The sequence below is a fragment of the Cynocephalus volans genome, chromosome 4, assembly GCF_027409185.1.
Source record: "Cynocephalus volans isolate mCynVol1 chromosome 4, mCynVol1.pri, whole genome shotgun sequence".
In the NCBI taxonomy this organism is placed as follows: Eukaryota; Metazoa; Chordata; class Mammalia; order Dermoptera; family Cynocephalidae; genus Cynocephalus; species Cynocephalus volans.
The window spans coordinates 148,754,747-148,770,323 of NC_084463.1; the positions used below are offsets into that span (position 1 = coordinate 148,754,747).

At 37.1% G+C, this 15,577-nt stretch overlaps 2 protein-coding genes across 2 annotated transcripts; both read right to left on the reverse strand.

The window, feature by feature from the left end:
• Positions 1-214: 214 nt before the first annotated feature.
• Positions 215-1,348, reverse strand: LOC134376830 (olfactory receptor 1165-like). The gene is made up of 2 exons (XM_063095364.1): positions 831-1,348; positions 215-641 (listed from the first exon to the last, which is right to left on the reverse strand). Exons 1-2 carry the CDS (start codon positions 1,346-1,348, stop codon positions 215-217), a joined length of 945 nt encoding a protein of 314 aa, XP_062951434.1.
• A 10,334-nt stretch (positions 1,349-11,682) lies between these two features.
• On the reverse strand, positions 11,683-12,630 carry LOC134376922 (olfactory receptor 1165-like). The gene has a single exon (XM_063095499.1). It carries the CDS (start codon positions 12,628-12,630, stop codon positions 11,683-11,685), a length of 948 nt encoding a protein of 315 aa, XP_062951569.1.
• Between the last annotated feature and the right edge of the window lie 2,947 nt (positions 12,631-15,577).

Consider the following 15,577-nt stretch of genomic DNA (forward strand, 5'->3'; position numbering starts at 1 on the left):
TTTTTTCTATTACTGACAGCTGATGTAAAGCATAGCGGGATTTAATAATTATGGATATATGTATAAATTATCTAATGCCCTAAATCAATTTTATCCCATTATTTGAAAAATAAATAACCATCTATGCAATGCATAAAGCACATTTAAAAAAAATAACTAGGAACCTGTGTGTTTGTGTGTTTCTGTGTGTGTGTGTGTGTGTACGTGTGTGAGATTAAACTGAGTGAGAAAGCAATTTGATGTGCATTAACTCCCTGATGGCCTCCTTCACATCCTTATTTCTAAGGCTGTAGATAAGAGGATTTAGCATAGGGATCACAATGGTGTAAAATGCAGTAGCTACTTTAATGAGGAGCTTTGAGCTTTTAGAGTTGGGCACACAGTAGAGAAGGAGGATGTCCCCGTGGAAAATGGTGATGGTAGTCAGGTGGGAGGCACAGGTGGAGAGGGCTTTTCTGAGTCCACCTGTGGAAGGCATCTTGATGATAGTGACAACTATGAAGACATACGAGGTGAGGATGATCAAGAGGCTACAAACTTCACTGAATGTAGAAATGACTAACCTCACCATCTGGCTGAAGTAGGTGTCAGAGCAGGATACAGAGAGAACAGCAGAATATTCACAGCCATAGTGATTTATTTTATTTTATTTATTTATTTTTTATTTTTATTTTTTTTTTTGTCGTTTTTTCGTGACCGGCACTCAGCCAGTGAGTGCACGGGTCATTCCTATATAGGATCCGAACCCGCGGCGGGAGCGTCGCCGGGCTCCCAGCGCAGCACTCTACCGAGTGCGCCACGGGCTCGGCCCACAGCCATACTGATTTATGACGTTATGTCCACAATAGGATAGTTCCAAGAGAGAACATGTGACTGTCAAGGAACAGAGTCCACCCCATGTGTAAGTTCCAGCTACCAGGAGAGCACAGAGCTTAGGAGACATAGCAACTGTGTAGAGGAGGGGGTTACAAACAGCCACAAACCGGTCATAGGCCATCACTGCTAACATGAACATTTCCGCAAACACAAACATGCAGGCAAAGAAAAATTGTATTATGCATCCTTTGAAGGAGATAGTTCTGTCTTTCACAACTAAGATTTCTAGTAGTTTGGGTGTGACTACACTGGAATAACAAAAATCCAAAAAGGACAGATTGCCAAGAAAAAAGTACATGGGTGTATGGAGTTTGGGATTGATCTTTATGACCACAATCATGCCCAGGTTCCCCACCACAGTGACAGTGTAGATGGCCAAGAATACCTGGAAAAGGAGTGCCTGGAGGTGTGGGAACTCTGAGAATCCCAAGAGGACAAAAGTGACTCCAGCACTCTCGTTTCCCTCAATCATCGTTGCAGATCCTGTTGGAGGAAATCAGCGTTCATCCTGAGCAGCCGGATATAACAGAGACAGTAGGAATGAGGGAAATGCAGATGGCTGGATGATAATCACCACTGAGTGATATACAAAAAATGCACTCATGTTTTATTTTTTGGCTTTTTTTCTGCCTCCTTTGAATTTCTCTTGGGCCACTGACTTACTATTTGAACATGGAATATTTTCTTTACCCATCAGTGACCCATTTCCTATTGCATAAAACAAGAAATGTGGCTATCGCATAAAGTGCTTTTACAAATTGTATATATATATATGTGTACACTAAATGCTTGCAATATTTTTGTCCCTTATTACTAATTAAATAATTATGAACTAATATCTGAATTTCACATAAAATTCTATTACTTGTGAAAGAAGAATATGACAAATTAAAGAATAACAAGGAAACACATCTTAGTTCGCAGCAATAGGGCAGATTACAACTGAGATGACTCAACAGAGCCTGCCACTGGGGATTTAAACAGTGTGTTTCTATGCTGTTACTTCATATTTCAAAACATGACGGGACAATAGTACCAGTAAGTGTTCTCGGTTAGAGTGGTGCTGAGCTGTCACTCTCAATCCTATATGAAAATTTTAAAGTGTTAGCTTTTCTACAAATATCCTACAGGAAGCAGGTAACGGTGCAAGTTGATAAAGGGAAGTGGAAACCATTATAAGAGGCATGATAAAACAAGCTTTCTCTCCTAATTCCGTTCTAAGTTTTCCATCTGTCTTTGATTCAGATTTATACCAATACCTGAAACCATCAACATAAAATATTTATTTTCTCTTTTCTTTTCTCAGGCCTTCTTTTTTCCCTCTGATTCTCTTTTAATCTCAGCTTCACACTGTCAGAAAGGCAGTTAGAGCAAAATGAAAGAGATTTTCAAACTATGCTGCTGTATTTATTCCCTCCCCAACACCCATTACCCTCCTAAATAACCCTGGATCTTCAGTCAACCTTCTCCCAGCCTGCAAGAGTGACAATCTTTTGATTCTATTTAAGTGTGGTGTCAAATCCCCACACATTTTTTCAAAATGACCTTCTTACAAAAATCTCTTGAAATCTAAACACTTCTGACTGGCTTTCAATAATAAATAATATCCCTACATATCCATACTCTTCACTGCTCTTCCTTTTATTTCACTCACACTCACTTTCATGCACAAACTTGTTATTTCATAATTTAATACCTTTGTCAACGTATCTCTTCTAACTTGAATGACCTTTTCTGAATCAAAGTCTAAGCACTCTTACCTTTGAATGACAAATTCCAGGCAACTCTCTTCCAGAAATCTTTGGTGATTTATCCGGATTTCAAAGTTATACTGCTGTGAATGTTTCCACCTACATGATTTTAAAATCAGAATTGTTATACAAAGTCTGGCATATTTATCTACAGTTTTATAAGTTTTTCAGTCTTCCTTTAAAATAATGTGAAAATTTGAGAACAAATAATTAATTAAATAATTAATGGTAACTAAATCTTATTAAAGTACATAAATGAGGTTCCAATACAAATCACATTAACTTTCTTAAAGTAAACAAAATAGAATTCGGTCCCCTTTATTCTTATTCCCAACTTAATTATTTGCATACCGCTGCGCTACCACTAAGCTCACATAGATATTTCTATGCCAAAAACTTTGTTTCTCACTTCAGAATTTACCACATTGGAATTAAAATCTAACACTTAGACTCACAAGTCACTGCTATTTAGTCACTTGTTAGACTAAAAGAATTCAGATATCCTTTTTAGACTTATTTACTAAAGGTTTCTTTGATTAAATTAGTAAAATTTGGGGGCATTATTTTTCAAAAATGTAAATTTTTATGAAAATTGTTCTCCTTTATAATTAGTCAAGAAGAGTTTCATTTAAAGTATATGGCACTGCAGGTGCAAAGCAAATTATATTTTTTCTCATTACAAAAAACAACCTTAGACAACAGACAGACCCTTTCAAGAGTAAGTAAGCTTTGGAAACTATATTCAGTCATACTGTTGTATATTTTAAAACTAACTGAATGACCTTGAGGAATCAAGCCCTAGAGAATTTTTACTGGAATTTGCAATGAGGTACAAGCCACACAATTTGACAAAAGTGCCTTCCTCCTAATTTAGAATGCAATTAATTTAAATCTTGCAATTATATGGGAAGGTTGAACATGTTGATTATTTGGCCTTTGAAAAATAATAATATCAATCAACCTACAATTTGATTCATTATGCATTTATTAAAAACATAAAACTTCCAAAATTCATAATCCTATTTCCAATACACCAACATATTATGATTAGTAAATAGAGCTTCTTCAGTTTCTCTTAGCATTCCTATTTTTGGATGTCTGATTGTTTATGTAAATAACATACTCTGCATCATTTTGCATGTAGACCTGGTACTGTGCCCTTGTTACTACTATTTTATCTTTTTCTTTTTAAAATTTAAACTCATGCTGAATAGACATTTCTCAGTGAAGCAATTGATAGATAAAATGAATAACATGGTGTTTTAGTTTCCTGTTGCCAAAATTCCATAAGAAACTCTGTCAGAAACTCTAGAGGTATGTATCGTTACAAATCTATGTTCATGTGCATAATTTTTAGACATATTCTCCCAAGCTATGTTCTAAGAAAAATAGTGTAACTTTATTTTAGTTCTTGAACGATAATTTTATTCAGTGTAGACATCAAGACATGATGATATCATTTTTCAACCCCCTGAAAACATTGTTTCATTATCTCATGTTCCATTTTTATTGGTAGGAATTTAGCTGTCAGTCAAATCGCCACTTTGAGGGTTAACTTGCATTCATAATTTTTACTCCTTTTGATGTATTTTTCTTATTTTTTGTGTGTTTTCTACAGTTTTCTACTATCATGCATGCATATAAATGTATGTGTAATGATGTTTTCCTTTATTTCAGAAAAATTTTCAACAATTATAGCTTCATTTATCGCTGTTTCTTTATCTTTTTTTCCTATCAACATCTGAGTCTCCAAATAAATGCATGTTAGTCCAAGCATTGTATAATCTATGTCTCTTACTTTATATGGTTTTCCATTTTTTTAATTACTCCATTTTATTCTATTTTTCTCCTGTTATAAATCTTTCAATGCATTATTTCTGTCTTCGACTCTGTTTACTGTACTATTGTGACTTTCATTTAAGTTCTTAATTTCATTTACTATATATGTAAAATAATATTTCTTTTTACTTCTCTTTTTTAAATCACTCTTCTAAACTATCATGATCCCAATTCCCTTATGTTCTCATTCCAGGGCCCCTGGGGAAGGAACACTCTCTTCTGGTGGTGTACTGATTCCCAGATAGAAAGTATAAGCTGAAGGAGAAAAAAATCACACCACACAGAAGCATTTAAAACTTCTCCTGTGATGTAATTTACAACATTTCCACTCATTTTGCATTGTTTAGTTCTAGTCACATTGGAATTATCCTCTCTCTGTCTACAGGGAAGCATGACTAAGATGAAGAGAGAACTAGTAGTGATGAACAAATAAAACAATCTGTCATAGACCCTAAATTCATGCCATCGACAGAAAATGAATTGCAAATGACCCAGAGAGAAAAATACAAAGAATAAACATCCTGGAATAAAATATAGAAGAGTGGTTTTTTGACCTCAAGATTAGATAAATAATCTTAAACAATTTCAAAATAATTAGAAAAGCAGTATATTTAACTAAGTTAAAATTCAAACTTCTTATCAAAGTGTTAGTAAGTAAAAGCTAAAGCCAAAATGCACATATAGTTTCATGGTATATTCCTGATAAAGACATAATATTCGTTATATACAAGAAATTTTCAAATAAATAAGAAGAAAGACAAATAATTTAAAGGAAGTTTGGTAAAATGGCATATAAAAGAATTTTGTAAATAAAAAAAGCAGTAATATATTAAAATGTGCCTTACCTCATTAATTGGAAATGTTCAAGTTACGGCTATAATAAAATAATCTACATACAGCAAGTTTGTAAAGATCATAGTGATGGTGAAGAAGTGGATGATAACTTTAGGATTTTCAATCATTGCAATTAGGAGTATAAACTGATACAGCAACTTTGAAAATTGAGAAATAATTAAATGCACAATACTACTGTGTATAAACCCCATTGTAATGATTACTTTTGTGCAGTACAATTGTATATATGCTCAAAGCTGAAACATCCCAAATGTCCATTATAGCAGACTGAAGTAAAGAAAAAATCTGGAATATTTAAACCACAAAATGTGAAATGGGAACAAAATTGAACAAACTATAAATATAAAAAACAACACAAATACTCTAAAAATTAGCAATGCTCATTTATAAAGTCATATACATGGAATATATACTGCATGATATCCTTCACCTGAAGTTTGCAAAGAGTAAAATCAGTTCGTAGTTTTTTAGAGTCAAATTCAGTGAATCCATATAAAAAGCACGTGCATCATTATGATAATAGTCATACTTTTGGCTATTTCTGGGAGTGGGAGGAAAGGGCTTGTGATTGGCTTCTGAGGTGATACTAACGTCCTGTCTTTCGATCTACTTGAGAGTTACAAGAGCATCTATTTTAAAATATTTTTAAGCATATTTTAAACTTAAAATGATGACATCAGAGAATTAAGCAAATGCCACATTTGGCAAAGAGTTGGATTTTCATCATAAATATAAAACAAAACTATAGGACAGTTCCAATAGTTTTGGAATGAGATAAAGTTTTGGTGGAGAACAAAATAAACTGATTATACATTTAAAAAAATTATAATTGACAGTCCTTGAATATTGACTTATAAAAGATTAATAAATAAGAAAGCATATTTATTTATTTATTTATTTATTTATTTATTATTATTATTTTTTTGTTATGCCTCCAGCTTTATTTTTTTTGCTGAGCATTGCTTTGGCTATTCGTGGTCTTTTATTGTTCCATATAAATGTCTGAATAGTTTTTTCCATTTCTGAGAAAAATGTCTTTGGAATTTTGATGGGGATTGCATTGAATTTGTATATCACTTTGGGTAGTATGGACATTTTCACTATGTTGATTCTTCCAATCCAAGAGCATGGAATATCTTTCCATCTTCTTGTATCCTCTCTAATTTCTCTCAGCAGTGGTTTGTAGTTCTCATTATAGAGATTTTTCACCTCCTTGGTTAACTCAATTCCTAAGTATTTCATTTTTTTGGTGGCTATTGTAAATGGGCAGGCTTTCTTGATTTCTCTTTCTGCATGTTCACTCTTGGAGAAAAGAAATGCTACTGATTTTTGTGTGTTGATTTTGTATCCTGCTACTGTGCTGAAATCATTTATCAATTCCAACAGTTTTTTTGTAGAGGTTTTAGGCTGTTCGATATATAGGATCATGTCATCTGCAAACAGGGACAGTTTGACTTCATCTTTTCCAATCTGGATGCCCTTTATTTCCTTCTCTTCTCTGATTGCTCTGGCTAGTACTTCCAACACTATGTTGAATAGGAGTGGTGAGAGTGGGCATCCTTGTCTAGTTCCTGTTCTTAAAGGAAAAGCTTTCAGCTTTTCCCCATTCAGGATGATATTGGCAGTGGGTTTGGCATATACAGCTTTAATTATGTTGAGATACTTTCCCTGTATACCTAACTTATAGAGGGTCTTTGTCATGAATGAGTGCTGAACTTTATCAAATGCTTTTTCAGCATCTATAGAGATGATCATATGGTCCTTGTGTTTGAGTTTATTAATATGGTGTATCACATTTATTGATTTGCGTATGTTGAACCAACCTTGCATCCCTGGGATGAATCCCACATGTTCGTGATGAATAATTTTTCGTATGTGTTGCTGTATTCTGTTTGCTAGTATTTTAGTGAGGATTTTTGCATCTATATTCATCAAGGATATCGGCCTGTAGTTTTATTTTTTGGTTATATCTTTACCTGGTTTTGGTATCAGGATGATATTTGCTTCATAGAATGAGTTTGGGAGATTTGCGTCCATTTCAATCTTTTGGAATAGTTTGTAAAGAATCGGTGTCAATTCCTCTTTGAATGTTTGGTAAAATTCTGCTGTGAATCCATCTGGTCCTGGGCTTTTCTTTGTTGGGAGCCTTCTGATAACAGCTTCAATCTCCTTTATTGTTATTGGTCTGTTCAAATTTTCTACGTCTTCACGGTTCAGTTTTGGGAGCTTGTGTGTGTCCAGAAATTTATCCATTTCCTCCAGATTTTCAAATTTGTTGGTGTATAGTTGTTTATAGTAGTCTCGAATGATTCCTTGTATTTCAGATGAATCAGTTGTAATATCGCCTTTTTCATTTCTAATTTTTGTTATTTGAGTCTTCTCTCTTCTTTTTTTTGTTAGCCATGCTAATGGTTTGTCAATTTTATTTATCTTTTCAAAAAACCAACTTTTTGATTCGTTGATCATTTGAATTGTTTTTTGGTTTTCAATTTCATTCAGTTCTGCTCTGATCTTAATGATTTCTTTCAGTCTGCTAACTTTAGGATTGGATTGTTCTTGTTTTTCTAGTTCTTTAAGGTGAAGTGTTAGGTTGTTCACTTGCCATCTTTCCATTCTTCTGAAGTGAGCATTTAATGCAATAAATTTTCCCCTCAATACTGCTTTTGCAGTATCCCACAGGTTTTGGTATGATGTATCATTGTTTTCATTAGTTTCAAGAAACTTTTTGATTTCCCGCTTGATTTCTTCTTGGACCCATATGTCATTAAGTAGAATGCTGTTTAATTTCCATGTGTTTGTATAGTTTCCAGAGTTTTGTTTGCTATTAATTTCTAGTTTTAATCCATTGTGGTCTGAGAAGATACATGGGATAATTCCAATTTTTTTGAATTTATTGAGACTTGATTTGTGACCTAATATGTGATCTATCGTGGAGAATGATCCATGTGCTGATGAGAAGAATGAATATTCTGAGGTTGTTGGGTGGAATGTTCTGTAGATATCTGCCAATTCCAATTGGTCTAGAGTCTTGTTTAGATCTTGTGTTTCTCTACTGATTCTTTGCCTAGATGATCTGTCTAATATTGACAGTGGCGTGTTCAGGTCCCCTGCTATTATGGTATTAGTGTCTATTTCCTTCTTTAGGTCTAATAGAGTTTGTTTTATAAATCTGGCTGCTCCAACATTGGGTGCATACATATTTATGATTGTTATGTCTTCTTGATGGATCAGTCCTTTTATCATTAAGTAGTGTCCCTCATTGTCTCTTTTTATGGTTTTTAGTTTAAAGTCTATTTTGTCAGATATAAGAATAGCCACTCCAGCTCGTTTTTCTTTTCTGTTTGCATGGTAAATCTTTTTCCATCCTTTCACTCTTAGTCTGTGTGAATCTTTATGGGTGAGGTGGGTCTCTTGTAGGCAGCATATAGTTGGGTCCTGCTTTTTGATCCAGTCAGCCAGTCTGTGTCTTTTAATTGGGGAATTTAAGCCTTTTACATTAAGAGTTGTTATTGAAAGGTGTTGATTTATTCCTAGCATTTTATTGGTTGTTTGGTTGTCTTAGGTGTCTTTTGTTCCTTGCTTTCTGATTTACTGTTTGGTTTCTTTGTTTGTTGGTTCCTTAGGTTGTAGATAGTGTTTTTGTTAGCTTGTTTTCTCTTCATGAATGCCATTTTTATTGTACTATCCGGTTTAGATTTTTCTTAGGTTTTTATGGCAGTGGTAGTTATTTTTCAGGAACCAAACCCAGTACTCCCTTGAGGATTTCTTGTAAGGGTGGTCTTGTGGTAGTGAACTCCCGCAGTTTTTGTTTGTCTGAGAAATATACTATTTGCCCCTCATTTCGGAAGGATAGCCTTGCAGGGTAGAGTATTCTTGGCTGGCAATCTTTGTCTTTTAGTATTTTGAAAATATCATCCCATTCCTTTCTAGCTTTTAGGGTTTGTGATGAAAAGTCTGATGTTAACCTGATTGGGGCTCCCTTATAGGTGATTTGATGCTTCTCTCTTGCAGCTTTTAAGATTCTCTCTTTGTCTCTGAGTTTTGCCAATTTGACTATGACATGTCTTGGAGAAGGCCTTTTTGGGTTGAATACGTTTGGAGATCGTTGAGCTTCCTGGATCTGAAGATCTGTGATTTTTCCTATACCTGGGAAGTTTTCTGCCACTATTTTGTTGAATATGTTTTCAATGGAATCTCCATTTTCCTCCCCTTCTGGAATACCCATGACTCGGATATTTGAGCGCTTGAGGTTGTCTGATATCTCTCTCAGATTTTCTTCCATGTCCTTGATTCTTTTTTCTTTCTTTTTGTCTGCTTGTGTTATTTCAAACAGCCCATCTTCAAGTTCAGAGGTTCTCTCTTCAACTTCAACAAGCCTGCTGGTTAAACTCTCCGTTGTGTTTTTTATTTCACTGAATAACTTCTTCAGTTCAGCAAGTTCTACTACATTTTTTTTCAGGACATTGATTTCCTTGCATATTTCCTCTTTCAGCTCCTGTATACTTTTCCTCATTTCATCATGATGTCTAGCTGAGTTTTCTTGTATCTCATTCAGTTTCCTTAGAATTATCACTCGAAATTCCTTGTCAGTTATTTCAAGGGCTTCTTGTTCTATAGGATCTAGAGTATGAGATTTATTAACTTTTGGTGGTGTACTTTCTTGATTTTTTGTATTTCTGGTGTCTTTTTTTTGGTGTTTATTCATTGTGGCAGGGGGTTTCACAGTCTACTGGTTTGAGACTAATGACTAACTAGGATGTTGCTGTGGTTGCCAATTTGGTATGGCTCCCGCCGTGACTGCTCAGTTGGCCTCTAGTGTCTTGTGTGTGTGGTTGCCTCGGGTCTTGGGCTTCTCCGGGGATCCACCTTTCTGGTCAGCTTGTACTCTGCTGGGCTGGTGGATCACGTACCACAGGGTGTGTGATCTCTGTAGAGCTTTCACTTTCTGTACAGGACTTCTCCCCGTTCAGTGTGCTCTGGCCCAGGCTGTTAGATCGTGCAGTGGCGACCCCACCGGGTGTGTGGTTTCTGTCGAGTCTCCGCCTCCCTGGCCGCACGTCTCCCCCCTCTGTGCACAGTGTGCTGGGCTGGGGCGTGTCTTCTGCACCCCTCGTCTATCAGCTGGGCCTTCAAGACCCTGCTCAGCACCGCCTCGCCCAGGAAGTCTACCAGGTTTCTGCTAGGCACAGACGACCGGTCTCTCTGGGTGCCTTTGTAGCACTGTGTAGATCTTTCTCGGGTCTTGTTCACCTTTGTATCCCCCCGGTATAAACCGAGTCTAGTGCCCGCCTGCAGCCTGCTCTCCGGCAGGTTCAAGCGGACCTGGGAACTCTCCTACCACACTATTCCCAACCAGAAATTCGTTAGGCTTTTTTTTTTCAAACTGGTGGTCGCAGAGATGGTATCTGCCTCCCAGTAACAGGAAGTTTACCGGGCCGGAGTCCAGGGTGTGGTGGAGTGACAGTCGGCCCGCCCGTACTTCCTAGCCCTCCCAAAACTGGTCGGGACGCCCCACACCCCCAGCCCCTCCAGAGAACCGTGGAGGGAGTGGGAGAGGAGGCCGGTCCGCAGGGTCCGGAAAGCCCCGCGCCAGGCCAAGCAAATGGGCTCAGTGATGGCCGAGCAGGGCGGAGCTGCCCGCACCTGGGAAAATGGAGGCAGCAACGGGCCAGTGAGTGGCCTGGTGGTGCAGGCAGGAGCCGCGTGGGCATCCACCCCCCGAACAGAGCTGTGCCAGCGATCACTCACAGTGCTGTGCCAGGTCGGGCGCTCGCTCTGTCTCTGGTTTGTTGCCTTCCGTGTTCTCGGCGCTGCCGCCTCGGGCTGTTCAGTCGCGGCGCTGCTCGGGCGCTCCCAGGAATCTTCTTTAATGCCGGCCTGAAACCTCGAATCCTGAATAGGGCAGCTGGCCGCCTTCAGTGCAGCCCCAGCCTCCGGGATCCTGGCTGCATCCACAGCAGCCCTGGCGCCGTGTTCCCTGTTTCAAGACTCGCTTTTGCAGCTAAGAATCAGTTCTTTTCCTGCTCCACACTTCAAAGCTGTTGCCTGTAAATGAGGCAGCCTCTCCTGCCGGGGGCAAAGTGGCGTTGAGCCCCCACGACCGGCCAGCAGCAGCAGTCCTCACTTAAGAGATGTCCAGAGGTAGGTCCACAAGCTTCCCGGCTGCCTGAGGCTCAGTGGCCACCTTTTCCACCTCAGCTACTCCGCGCCAGCCGCCGCAGCCGCCGCCATCTTGAAAGCCCCCTATCTCATTATTTAAAAAATAAATTAATAACTATCAACTCAATGCATAAAGCACATTTTAAAAAATAACTAGGAACCGTGTGTTTGTGTGTATCTGTGTGTGTGCATGAATGCTTCGTCACACGGAGTGAGAAAGCAGTTTGGTGTGAATTAAGTTCCTGACTGTGTCCTTCACATCCTTATTTCTAAGGCTGTAGATAAGAGGATTTAGCATAGGGATCACAATGGTGTAAAACACAGTGGCTACTTTAATGAGGAGCTTTGAGTTTTTAGAGTTGGGCACACAGTAGAGAAGGAGGATGTCCCCGTGGAAAATGGTGATTGCAGTCAGGTGGGAGGCACAGGTGGAGAAGGCTTTCCGAATTCCACCCTTGGAAGGCATCTTGATGATAGTGACAACTATGAAGACATAGGAGGTGAGGATGATCAGGAGGCTACAAACTTCACTGAATGTGGAAATGACGAATGCCAACATCTGGCTGACGTGCGTGTCAGAGCAGGACACAGAAAGGAGGGCAGAAAACTCACAACAAAAGTGATTTATGGTAGATCCACAGTAGGACAGTTTCAAAAGAGAATATGTGAGTGTCGAGGAACAGAGTCCACCCCATATGTAAGGTCCAGCTACAAGGAGAACACAGAGCTTAAGGGACATAGCGACTGTGTAGAGCAGGGGGTTACAAACAGCCACAAACCGGTCATAGGCCTTCGCTGCTAGCATGAACATTTCTGCAAACACAAACATGCAGGCAAAGAAAAACTGTGTCATGCATCCTTTGAAGGAGATAGTTCTGTCTTCCACAACTAAAATTTCTAATAGTTTGGGTGTGACTACACTGGAATAACAAAAATCCAAAAAGGACAGATGGCTGAGGAAAAAGTACATGGGTGTCTGAAGTTTAGGATTGACCCTTATGACCCCGATCATACCCAGGTTCCCCACCACAGTGACAGTGTAGATAGCCAAGAATAGCAAGAAGAGGGGCACCTTGAGGGGTGGGAAATTTGAGAAGCCCGAGAGGACAAAAGTGGCTCCAGCACTCTCGTTTCTCCCAGTCAGCATCATCATTCCTGTTGGAGGAAATCAGAGAGTTCATCCTGAGCAGTTGGACATAACAGAGACAGTAGGAATGAGGGAAATGCAGATGGCTGCATGAGAATCACCACCGAGTGACGTACGAAATATGCACTCATGTTTTATTTTTTGGTGTTTTACATGCCTCATTTGAATTTCCCTTTGGCCACTACTGACTATTGGAACATGGAATGTCCCCTTTACCCATCAGCGACTCATTTCCTCATCCTTAAAACAAGAAATGTGGCTACAGCATAAAGTGCTTTTACAAATTGCACACATATATGTGCATACTAAATGCTAACAATATTTCCACCCCTTATTAATAATTAAATAATTTGAACTGATATATTAATTTCACATAAAATTCTATTACTTGTGACAGAAGAATATGACAAATTAAAGAATAACAAGGAAAACATCTTAGTTCATGGAAATAGGACAGATTACAACTGAGATAACTCAACAGAGCCTGCCACTGGGGATTTAAACAGTGTGTTTCTATGGTGTTACTTTATATTTGAAGATATGAGGGGACAGTAGTGACAGTAAGTTAAAGTGCTACTGCACTGTCACTCTCAATTCTGTATGACTATACTAAAGTGTTAGCTTTTCTACAAATATCCTACAGGAAGCAGGTAATGGTGCAAATCGAAAACCATAAATGGAAAAAACAATCAATGAGTGGTAAAAGCAGTTTTCTCTCCTAATTCCGTTCTAACTTTTCGTTCTGTCTTTGATTCAGATTTCCACAAACATCTGAATCCATCAACATAAAATCTTTCTCTTTTTTTACTCGGACCTTCTTTTTTCCCTCTGATTCTCTTTAATTTCAGCTTCACGCTGTGAGAAAGGCAGTGAGAGAAAAATGAAAGAGATTTTCAAACTGTTCTGCTGTATTTATTCCCACCCCAACACCCATTACCCTGCTAGATAACCCTGGATCTTCAGTCAGCCTTCTCCCACCCTGAAAGACTGACATTCCTTAGATTCTATTTTAGCATGGTGTCAAATTCTCACACATTTTTCAAAATGACCTGCTTCCAAAACACTTGAAATCTAAACATTTCTGTCCAGATTTCCATAATAAATAATATGACTACGTATCCAGACTCTTCACTGCTCCTTCTTTTATTACACTCACACCTGCATTTTCAATCTTTCATGCACAAACTTGTTATTTTATAATGTAATACCTTCATCAAAGTATCTCTTCTAACTCGAATGACCTTTCCTGAAACAAAGTCTACTCACTCTTACCTTTTAACGACAAATTCCAGGCAACTCTCTTGCAGAAATCTTTTGTGATTAATCCGGACTTCAAAGTTATACTGCTCTGAATGTTTCCACCCACATGGTTTAAAAATCACAATTGTTATGCAAATTCTGGCATATTTTTCTACAGTTTTATACGTTTTTCTGTCTTCCCCTAAAAGACTGTCAAAAATTGAGAATGAATAATTAATTAACATTACTTTAATATTCACAATGGTAACTAAACCTCATTAAAGTACATAAATGAGATTGAAAGACAAATCCACATTAACTTTCCTAATTATGTACAAAATAGAATTCAGTGCCTTTTATTCTTTTTCTCACCTTCATTGTTTGTGTGCCCCTGCACTACCACTAAGGTCGCGAACGTGTTTCTGTGCCAAAAATTTTATATTTCTTATTTCAGAATTTACCACTTCTGAATTAAAATATAACACTTAGATTAACAAGTCACTGGAAATTACATATCCTTTGTAGACTTATTTATTAATGGCTTCTTTGATTAAATTAATCAAAAGTTTGAACACTATTTCTCAAAACTGTAAATTTTTATGAAAATTGTTCTCATTTTTACTTGGGCAACAGTAGTTTCATTTAAAGTATATGGCACGACAGGTGCAAAGCAAATAACATGTTTTCTCATTATAAAAAAAACATCATAGACAGCCTCTCAAGAGTGAGTAAGATTCGGAAACTATATTCAGGTATATTGTTGTGTATTTTAAAGCTCAGTGCATGACCTTGAGCAATTAAGCCCTAGAGAATTCTGACTGGAATTTGCAATGAGATACAAGCAAGACAATTTGGAAAAATTGCCTTCCTCTTAATTTAGAGTGTAATTAATTTAAATCATGTAATTATATGGGAATGTTGAACATATTGATCATTTGGTCTTTGAAAAATCAAAATAATCATCAACCTACAATTTGATTTATTACGTATTTATTAAAAACTTAAGACTTCCAAAATTCACAAAGGGAAAATCACAATCTTAGTAAAATAAAGCACACATACTATGGCTACTGAGCTGTGTTTCTTCAGTTTCCGTTAGCATTTCTATTTTTGTAAATCTGATTATTTTGTAAATAACATACTCAGCATCATTCAGCATACAGACTTGATACTGTGCCCTTATATTTAATATTTTATTGTAGTATTCATTTTTTGTTAAAACTCATGTTGAACATACATTTTTCAATAAGGCAATTTATAGATATGTTGAATAATATAGTGTAATTTTCTTTTGCAGAAATTCTTTGAGAAACTATCACAAACTGTATGTATATATCCTTACAGTTCTATGTGAATATTCATAATATTTAGACAAATTCTCCCAAGTTATATATTATGAAAAAAAGTTTTACTTCACTGTAGTTCTTGAATGATACTTGTCCTTGGTATAAACTTCAAGACATGAAGTTATCTTTTCTCAACCCACTGAAGATATTTTTTCATTATTGCATCTTCCATTTTTGCTAATAGGAAGTCAGCTGTTAGTGAACCAGCACCTTGAGAGGTAACTTGACTTTACTTCTTTAGCTCTTTTTAATGTAATTTTCTTATTGATTTGTTGTGTTTTCTACAATGTTACTATTATGAATAAATAAAAATATATGTGTAATTTGATGTCTTTCTTTATTTCATTAAAATGTTCAACATTTAT

Excerpts from the sequence above, each read along its gene's own strand:
- LOC134376830 (XM_063095364.1), bottom strand. The coding sequence starts at position 1,348 with ATGATTGAGGGAAACGAGAGTGCTGGAGTCACTTTTGTCCTCTTGGGA. Across the intron at positions 642-830 it reads TCCTATTGTGGACATAACGT|AATAAATCACTATGGCTGTG; the intron begins CATAAATCAGTA and ends TAAATAAAATAA.
- LOC134376922 (XM_063095499.1), bottom strand. The coding sequence starts at position 12,630 with ATGATGCTGACTGGGAGAAACGAGAGTGCTGGAGCCACTTTTGTCCTC.